At 44.8% G+C, this 9,337-nt stretch overlaps 1 protein-coding gene across 1 annotated transcript; it reads left to right on the plus strand.

The window, feature by feature from the left end:
• The first annotated feature begins 723 nt into the window (after window positions 1–723).
• Window positions 724–9,287, plus strand: zbtb21 (zinc finger and BTB domain containing 21). Its single transcript, XM_060908293.1, has 2 exons — window positions 724–892; window positions 3,180–9,287. Exons 1-2 carry the CDS (start codon window positions 735–737, stop codon window positions 6,172–6,174), a joined length of 3,153 nt encoding a protein of 1,050 aa, XP_060764276.1. The 5' UTR covers window positions 724–734; the 3' UTR covers window positions 6,175–9,287.
• Window positions 9,288–9,337: the final 50 nt, after the last annotated feature.

Below are 9,337 nucleotides of genomic sequence, written 5' to 3' on the forward strand. Positions count from 1 at the left end.
CGGCACGGTGGTGTAGTGGTTAGCACTGTCGCCTCACAGCAAGAAGGTCCTGGGTTCGAGCCCCGGGGCCGGCGAGGGCCTTTCTGTGTGGAGTTTGCATGTTCTCCCCGTGTCCGCGTGGGTTTCCTCCGGGTGCTCCGGTTTCCCCCACAGTCCAAAGACATGCAGGTTAGGTTAACTGGTGACTCTAAAATTGACCGTAGGTGTGAATGTGAGTGTGAATGGTTGTCTGTGTCTATGTGTCAGCCCTGTGATGACCTGGCGACTTGTCCAGGGTGTACCCCGCCTTTCGCCCGTAGTCAGCTGGGATAGGCTCCAGCTTGCCTGCGACCCTGTAGAAGGATAAAGCGGCTAGAGATGATGAGATGAGATGAGATGAGATGAGATATCATTTTGAAGCTAAAATAGTTCTCTATCTAGTGATACCATTTATATATGTTGTCAAAATATATTGTATTTTATGCCAAAGAATACATCCAATGGTGGAATGGCACTTTAAGGCACTGTAGCTGGTTTTAGGTTGTGTGTGGGTGGAAGGATCATGAATAAAAATACTTGACGAGATGAATATGACGGTGCGGTGGTGGTGTGTTCTGGGTGAAACAGGGCGCCTGGCCCTTTAAGAGGTGCCGTCCGCCATTTCCTGCGTGACCGCCCATAGGACGCGGAGTAGCCAATCAGAGAAGGGCGCACGTGACGCGGGCTCTAAGCGATGACCTCATCCCTGGAACGGGATGACGTCAAATACAAGATGGATGGAATCACGGCTGCTGTGGGGACGACGCAACTCGGAAAACAATAACAAAGAGAGAGAAAGAAAGAAAAACGGAGGAAGAGGGGGAAAAAAGACCACGGAAAGCGTTCGCGCGCTCTTTCCGGGGCTCGAGACGCGGTGAGTGCTGAGAGACTCCTCGGCTATTCCGTCAGCGTGCAGCAGCGCGCGCGAGAGAGAGAGAGAGAGAGAGAGGAAAAGAGAGAGAGAGGAAAAGAGAGAGAGAGTCTGACTGACTGAAGGGGGAGAGAAGTTTGAACTGTAATTAGGTTAGAAAAAAAGCGGTGTTTCCTGACGTCAGGTCGCGCGACGTTTTGTTCTTCTTCTTTTTCCGTTTCTCTTTCATTTTCTTTCTCTCTCTTTCCATTATCCGTCTCTGCGCCTCTCATTTACAGCTCAGCGCACACAAGTCAAATGACAACTCTGTGTGTGTGTGTGTGTGTGTGCGCGCGCGCGACTCCTTCACACACACTCTCGGTACACACTGTGCTTTCGGTTGATCGAATCAGCAGCGCGTGGGCCGCGATTAAAACACCCAGATTAGTGAATAATAGTCGTGCGATGAAGAGAAGATTGTCCACATCCCACCCCCACGGGCGCGCGCGCACACGCGTGTGTGTGTGTGTCACTGTGTGATTAAGCGTGAAGTAATGCGATACCAGTTTGCGCATGCGCCAAGAGAGCAAGCCTTTAACTTTTAGACATTTTTTTTCATTCAGGGTCCACATTTGGAGAAATAAGACGTTATGCAGATGCATTAAAAAAAAGTGTCGAGTTTCTTGTATTAAACTTGTATGTTTACATTAGTGTCATCGGATCACCACAGAGAAGACTTTTTTGAAATTTTGTTTGTGTTGATTTTTTTTTTTTAAATGCCTTTCTGGTCCATTTTGGGGCTGTTTTGGTTTGTTCCACTGTAGATTGAACTATATAGCATCATACAGAATCCCACATTTCTAGTGCATTTTTTTTTTGTGTGCTATAAGATTGATCTCATCTCATTATCTGTAGCCGCTTTATCCTTCTACAGGGTCGCAGGCGAGCTGGAGCCTATCCCAGCTGACTACGGGCGAAAGGCGGGGTACACCCTGGACAAGTCGCCAGGTCATCACAGGGCTGACACATAGACACAGACAACCATTCACACTCACATTCACACCTACGCTCAATTTAGAGTCACCAGTTAACCTAACCTGCATGTTTTTGGACTGTAGGGGAAACCGGAGCACCCGGAGGAAACCCACGCGGACACGGGGAGAACATGCAAACTCCGCACAGAAAGGCCCTCGCCGGCCACGGGGCTCGAACCCGGACCTTCTTGCTGTGAGGCGACAGCGCTAATCATTACACCACCGTGCCGCCTATAAGATTGATATGAAATGATAATGTAGTATCTCTGCTTAATTTAATATATGCATATAAAGGAGTCATTTATCACCTGGGAAATTTTTTTTTTTTACAGTTCTTTAATAATGTGTCCGTCGTTATGCCAGATGACATTTTTGGACAGTGTTCTCAAAAAGGAACCCAAAAATTCAATCACTGATTCTTTTAATGGTGTCCATTTTGGTAGTTTCAATCTGTCGGAATAATGCACAGAAAAAAATGTTTTGACTGTAAGGTACCGACACCTTTCAGCGTTCACTGGGATAATGGAAAAAGCCATGTAGTCTCTGTAGCCCTCTCTAAACTCGGGGTTTAATCAGGGTTAAAGAATTTCCCATCATGTTTTTATAATTACTATGAGAAGTAAAGGTATAAAAATGCCTTTAGTCATTACAGACTTGAAGTAATTGCACTGAGTGGTTTAATTGAGAAATGTAGTCTCCGTAGCCCCCAATTCTTCATTAGGCGTTTCTTCGTTAAAAAAGATATTTGATTCTGTGCTCATTGCCATACAAATTGTATTTCATAATGTGTCCAATAAAATATATCTACTTATACCTTTTAAATCTTTCTTTTTTTATTCTGTGGAAAAAAATATACCCTGGTGTAGTCTCCATAGTTCCCACCAATTCACCGAAACAGTGGTCTTGATCAACAGGCCATATCTTCTGAATCAGATGAGGATACCTCGTGAAATTTTCACACTGTAATATTAAGATATGTGGAAACAAAATGCACTGACTAAAAATCTGAAAACTAAACTTTCAAAAAATGACCATTTTGGAACAGAAATGTGTACCGAGTGAAAAAATGCCATTTGTTTTTGAACACGACTCTTTTGTGGCTTTGGCTACCATCAGTACACCTTTTGCACCCTCTGTACCTTTATACCTTTAATAAACACGTCTGAAAGATAATTTATGAGACAGAATACATCCAGTCGACGTTAAGTTTTTAAAGGCGCAAGCTATGGCATTTTATGATTATCGAACTCTAAAACCAAACTGTTTGTGTCCCTCAGGGCCGTCATGGAGAGCCTGGTGCACTACAGCAGCCCCGCCCATGCCGTCTCGTTGCTCGGTGTGTTAAACGAGCAACGTCTGAAGGGCCAGTTCTGTGACGTGGTGCTGATGGCGGGTGAACATCGCTACCCGGCCCACAGGAGCGTCCTCGCTGCCAGCAGCGAGTATTTCCACACTCTGTTCTCCAGGAGAGACTCAGAAACCCAAGATGTGATCCAGCTGGACTTCTGCGAACCCGAGGCGTTCGAGATTGTCCTGAACTACATCTATTCGTCGTCCCTGTTTGTAGACAGAGGAAGCCTGGCAGTGATACAGGAGCTGGGGTACAGTTTAGGCATCCCTTTCCTGACTAATATCATGTCCACCAGACCTCAGGTGTCTTACTGCGTGACCCGAAAGAGGTTGTGCTTTCCTGAAGAGGATGATGGTTCATTTACAAAAAGGAGCGTTATCGTACATCAAGGTGGCGTGGGCGTCGCCCATAGAGGGAATGCAGTTCCCCATGGAAAAGCGTCCAGGCACACGTCAGAGGAGACCGGGTTGGGTCTCGATTATCGTCTGTCCGGATATGTTAAACCAACAGAAATGGGGATGAATCTTAGCAAAAGTGCTCCCAAAGAGATAGAGGACGAATCAAAATCCATCATTCCGTCTTTGCCGTCCATCCTCAAGGGCCGTGTCGAGTACAGATCGCTGTCGGCGAGGCCGCAGCTGACCTCTTCGGTGTCTTTCAGCGAAACCATACAGCACTTAAACTCTGATCCTGCTGATGACCCGACAGAGGAGGTGAAACCCGAACACGCGTACGATCCCAAGTCGGTCTCTGGAACGCAGCAGGGAGCACATAACCAAACCGTAGACCGGAGCGGGCCACTTATTAAAAGCCTGCTTCGTAGATCCTTATCCATGGACAGTCCGGTTCCTGTTTTCTCTCCAGTTTTGGAGCTCAAGGACTCTCAGAGCAGGGAGCAGTCTGTTGCAAAATCAGACATGAACTCGGTAGAGTCGCTGTCGTCCGGGAGCAAGCATCAGTTACCGCAGCTTGTTCTCAGGTCCAGACAGCATAACGTGATGGCCAGCGAAGACAAAGAGGCTCAGGGAGAGGACAGAGTGACGGTCAAAACCGAGGCCACTAGCCCATTGGCCGATCCTTCTGAAATCATACGGGTCACTGTCGAGGACAGTCTGCCTGTCAACTTTAAAGATTTCCAGGCTAACTTTGACGAAAGTCCTCGAGGATACTTCAGTCCTCCTGTGAAAAGGAGGTTACCGTTGGACGGTAATTCGAACATGTTTAAGCGATCCAAAGTTTTGAACGAACACCAGTTCACGGATGAGGACGGCGTGGCCGACGAGTCGCCTCGCAACATGGACGATCAGGAACCCGCGGAATTGAGGCCGACGAAGATGTTTAAATGCTGGAGCTGCATGAAGGTGTTCAGGTCAAACGCAGGGCTTTACCGTCACGTGAACATGTACCATAACCCGGAGAAGCCGTACGCATGCGACATCTGTCATAAGCGCTTTCATACGAACTTCAAAGTGTGGACGCACTGCCAGACCCAGCACGGCGTGGTCCAGAACCCGGCGGCTTCTTCCAGCTCCTACTCTGTGCTGGACGAGAAGTTCCAGAGGAAACTCATAGACATCGTGCGAGAGCGGGAGATAAAGAAAGCCTTGATCATGAAGCTCAGGAGAAACAAGCAGGGCCATCAAGCTCAGCCGTTTGCCAAGAAAAGCCGGAGATCGAGGTCTTACGGATGTCCCTATTGCGGGAAAATGTTCTTCTTCCAGTCGCATTTCAAACTGCACATGAAAGGACACACTGCTGAGAGAGCTAGCATGGACGCGCAAGACGAGGAAGGTCTCCGTGAGCAGCAGGAGCAAAAGGGACAAGTCAAGGAGAACCAGGACAAAGAATTTTTCCCCTGCCGGCTCTGCAACGTGAAACTGTTCTCCCTGAGCGAGCTGGAGGACCACGAGAGAGCGTGTCGCTATGCAACCGTCTGTCCTTACTGTGGCCTCAGGTTCTCCAACACGCTGGTTAAAAAGGATCACGAGGCTCACTGCAAGTACAAAAAGCTGACCTGCCTCGAGTGCATGCGCACTTTTAAATCCTCGTTCAGCATTTGGCGCCATCAGGTCGAAGTTCACAACCAGAACATGATGACCGTCAGGGAGCAGCTGACCTTCGGGTACCACAACGTTAACCAAGAGACGGAGGAACTTCCCAGAGCACCACCGCCTCCTAAAGAGGTGATGAGAGATGACGCGACGTACGGCGACTCTGAGGACTCGTCCTCTTACCTCCCAGAGGATCTGAGCTCGACTCATAATCAGGGCAAGCTCATTGTAAAAGAAGAACCGCAGGAGGAACCTGTGACGGACCGAGAACCCTCAGCTCCCGAGGAACCAGGCGGGCGGCCGTGCGAGAAATGCGGCAAATTCTTAGGCTCTCACAAAGCCCTCGAGCGCCACCAGGAGCTACTCTGCCACATCAAGCCCTTCATCTGCCACATTTGCCACAAAGCGTTTCGGACCAACTTCCGCCTCTGGAGCCACTATCAGTCCCACATGTCGTCGTCCGAAGAGCCAGTGAGCAGACAGACGGACAGACCGCCATGTTCTCCTCCTCCGTCTCCGACTCCTCTTAACATCTCCGCACAAGAGCCTCTGTCCTCACAAGCGTCTCCACCAAAATCAGGTCAAACCGAAGGGAAGGTCCCAGAGGAGGAGCCTCGAACCCTCACGGCTTCTCTGTCAAAATCTGAAAGAGCGGAGCAGGAAAAGTCAGGCGGAGATTTCTCCCGTTCCAGGTCGGACACCACTGAAAATCCAGCAACTTCTTCTCAGGAATCAGACACGCTCTTTTATCACGCGCCGACGCTGTCTGCTCTGACGTTTAAGAGGCAGTACATGTGCAAACTCTGCCACAGGACCTTCAAGACTGCCTTCAGTCTGTGGAGTCACGAGCAGAGCCATAGTCACGTCTGAACATCAGTCATTTACACTAAAATCTGTTCAAGGAGCGAGTCTCCTTCAACCCAGACATAACCAGTCTGCTGTGATGTGTGTGTGATTTTAAGTTAAACAAAATTTAGAGGCGGGGCTTGGGCAGGGGATCCAAGATGGCGGCACGCGTAAACAGTGTTTGAGTATTCAGCTGCACGGTTTATAGATTCGGGTCTAAAGAAGGGAATGTCGCACCCTGATCACATCTTGATTGCGTTTGGGTTGCCAGGGACGATGATATTCCCCCTACACATGTACAGGATGTTTATCCATATACGTATACAACACTTACTTTGAGGTTTTTTTTTTAAAATACTTTCTGGTGCATCAGTGAACAGTGTGTACACAGATGTTACAGATGTCTTATTTCTCATTCCTGATTATCATCTCCTCATCCACAATGATACAAATCTGCTTCTAAGAATCTGCAATAAGTCTGTTAAAGTGCTTTGCGTCCGAGTTACGCTTGTTACTCGTCTCCGTGGCCTTTTCTCCTCTTTTGTGTTGATGGAAGTGGAAGATGATCAGAAAGGCACAACAAACCCAGACCCAAAGACTGCAGTGTTCAGGATGGGACGTCTTTTTTTTTCTTTCCCCTCTCCCCATTCTGCAATTATGTACTGTAGGGTATATTTATTTTGTATTACGTTTATACAATCTATTACCCACGACCTGTCTGAGTGACGGAGCTTTCGGCCATGACTTTGCTTGAAAATCCAAAACCGAGATGTTTTGGGTTGCCTTACTACAAGTACATCGTACGAGGTGCGATCAAAAAGTTCCGAGGTTGTTCCTGTTGCGAACGAAGAGCAGCAGGAGCTAGCGGTAACTTTTGTGAGTTTGTATGCCGCTCTGTCAACAAATATCAGGACCTGTTTAACAAATGTTTTTGCGACGACGAGTGCACCAACCTGGAAGTGCATCAGCAAACGTACAGCAATGAAGCAATGAGCCGGGTGAGGTGCGAGATGGGGCGTGGTGTTGTGTAGCGTTCACGCTTCAAGAGGGGCAGAAGTCAGGACCATCCAACAATCCTGACGCTCACAATTTCTTCGACCTTTTCTGCGTTCCTGATTTCCTGATTTTGACACAGAATTTGATGTTTACTCTCTGCATAAAATCGCAAACGTGTATGTGCACGTTGTCGCAAAAACGTGCGTAACACAGGTTCCGATGCTGACAGCGCAATGTCATGCGGTATACTGACTCATAAAAGTTGCTACTCGCTTCTGCTGCATGTGCATGAGCATAGCGCACTCTCTTCTTTTCAACAAGAACAGAATCACAACTTTTTGATCACACTTTCTATCCAGAAAATAACAAAAGTCATTTCATGCTGGTGTTTAAACTTTATTCGGTGAACAAGTATTATTATCATTATTATTATTATTATTATTATTATTATTAACAGCATATTCTTCATTCGGATGAAGAACTGCATGAGGTTTTGTTCCTTTGACAGTGTAAGTGTTGAAGACTAAAACGTGTTATTCTGAAATTACATTTTGTTTGTGTGATCACGTTTACACGTGAAACAAAACATGCTCTTTTTTCTTTCAATTTTAAAAAAAATAAAATTGCTTCTTTCATTCAGTGATTGAAGTGAAAACAAGGATAAACTGAAAACACACACGTATAAAATTCAGTAGGCATGCGCCGATATTAAATTTTCATCGCACAAATAATGAGCTAACATATTATCATGGAATAATTTCCGATATTATTCCAAAATTGTTTTAAAAATCTACGACATACTGTATATACAAGTGTTTTTGACATTCAGAAATGTTATATACACACCGTGATCATTTTATTACTTCTCGTAAATTGCTCATTAGCATCTCAACTTAGATATAAACACTTTTTATTTAAAATGATGTATGATATGTAGCTATATATATTTGTTATTCCACAAAATCGAGTCGTACATGAGCTGATGGGTGACGAGTCGCGTAGCACCAAGTTGTCTATAATCCATGTACGACAAGATTGAGTGGCATAACTGTTTTATTCTATCCACATTCACTGGATTTTGAGAAATGGAGCATTTAAATTTTTTTGCAAATTCGATAAATAAAAACTTTAGACAAAACGTCTGACAAAATCATTTCCGCTTAGAATGTAAACAAACCGGCACAATGACAGGAGAAATTTGTGAAAAATGCGATAATTCTTGAAAGATAAACAAGATACGTCCTTATCATTAAATACTTTAATTCTATATTTTGTTGCCTTTTTTTTTTTAAGTTTTGTTTTTGAGTCGAGTTTTTATTTCACCCTTGGTTGGTTCAGCAACACGCTCCGCCATTTTGTTTTTCTCAACTCACGCTATAAGAGCCGATGTCCTAGTAGTAGAGTAGCCAATCAGAGCACACGATTGCTCATATCCATTGACTGTGGATGGAATAAATCCATATATAATATGGTTGTGTTTTATATATCTTGAACATTTTTGTGCAATGTGATTTAAAAACAAAAACGATGCACTTATCATGACGTGAAAATAACATCGGCACACACCTAGTGAGCAGTGTAACTGTTAGCTCGTCATTTCTGGTTGTGTGTGTGTGTGTGTGTGTGGTATTTCCCCCCCATTAATGTTTAAATACAGAGTGAGAATTATTATATTACGGTACTGTATCAGTACTTCTTTATTAAAATAACACGAGCTCGTTACTCAGATGTCGATGCTAAGCTGATCGTACAGGATTCCTTCTGGCATCACCCATGTTAATCAAAGCACAATTTCTAGAATTATAAGAAAATATTCGATTTGTTCTTGTTGAGCTATAAAACTATATTTGTGCTGTGGATGTTAAACAGAAATATTCATAGGTAATTAAGAGTTTTGTCAGATTGATGACTCTTACATGGATATTTGTGGACACTTTTGGGCAGAGTTTAATGAATGTAATGTGCTTTTTTTTTTTTTTTATTACTCAGATTAAATGCCTCAGATTAAATAGAAGACGCCTCTTCATTTTGGTCCTCGAATAAGCTTAAAGGTGATTGATTTAAAGAGTTGATTCAGATTTCTGTCAGCCGACTTCGTATTTTGTACCAATTTTTTTTTGTTTTATGAACACAGTGTAACTTTTCAGGTATTTCAGTTATTGCTCTGCAATAATTCTTTTATAATAATTCT

This window comes from Neoarius graeffei, chromosome 25 (genome assembly GCF_027579695.1).
Source record: "Neoarius graeffei isolate fNeoGra1 chromosome 25, fNeoGra1.pri, whole genome shotgun sequence".
Classification (NCBI taxonomy): domain Eukaryota; kingdom Metazoa; phylum Chordata; class Actinopteri; order Siluriformes; family Ariidae; genus Neoarius; species Neoarius graeffei.

Excerpts from the sequence above, each read along its gene's own strand:
- zbtb21 (XM_060908293.1), top strand. The coding sequence starts at position 735 with ATGACGTCAAATACAAGATGGATGGAATCACGGCTGCTGTGGGGACGA. Across the intron at positions 893-3,179 it reads TTTCCGGGGCTCGAGACGCG|GGCCGTCATGGAGAGCCTGG; the intron begins GTGAGTGCTGAG and ends TGTGTCCCTCAG.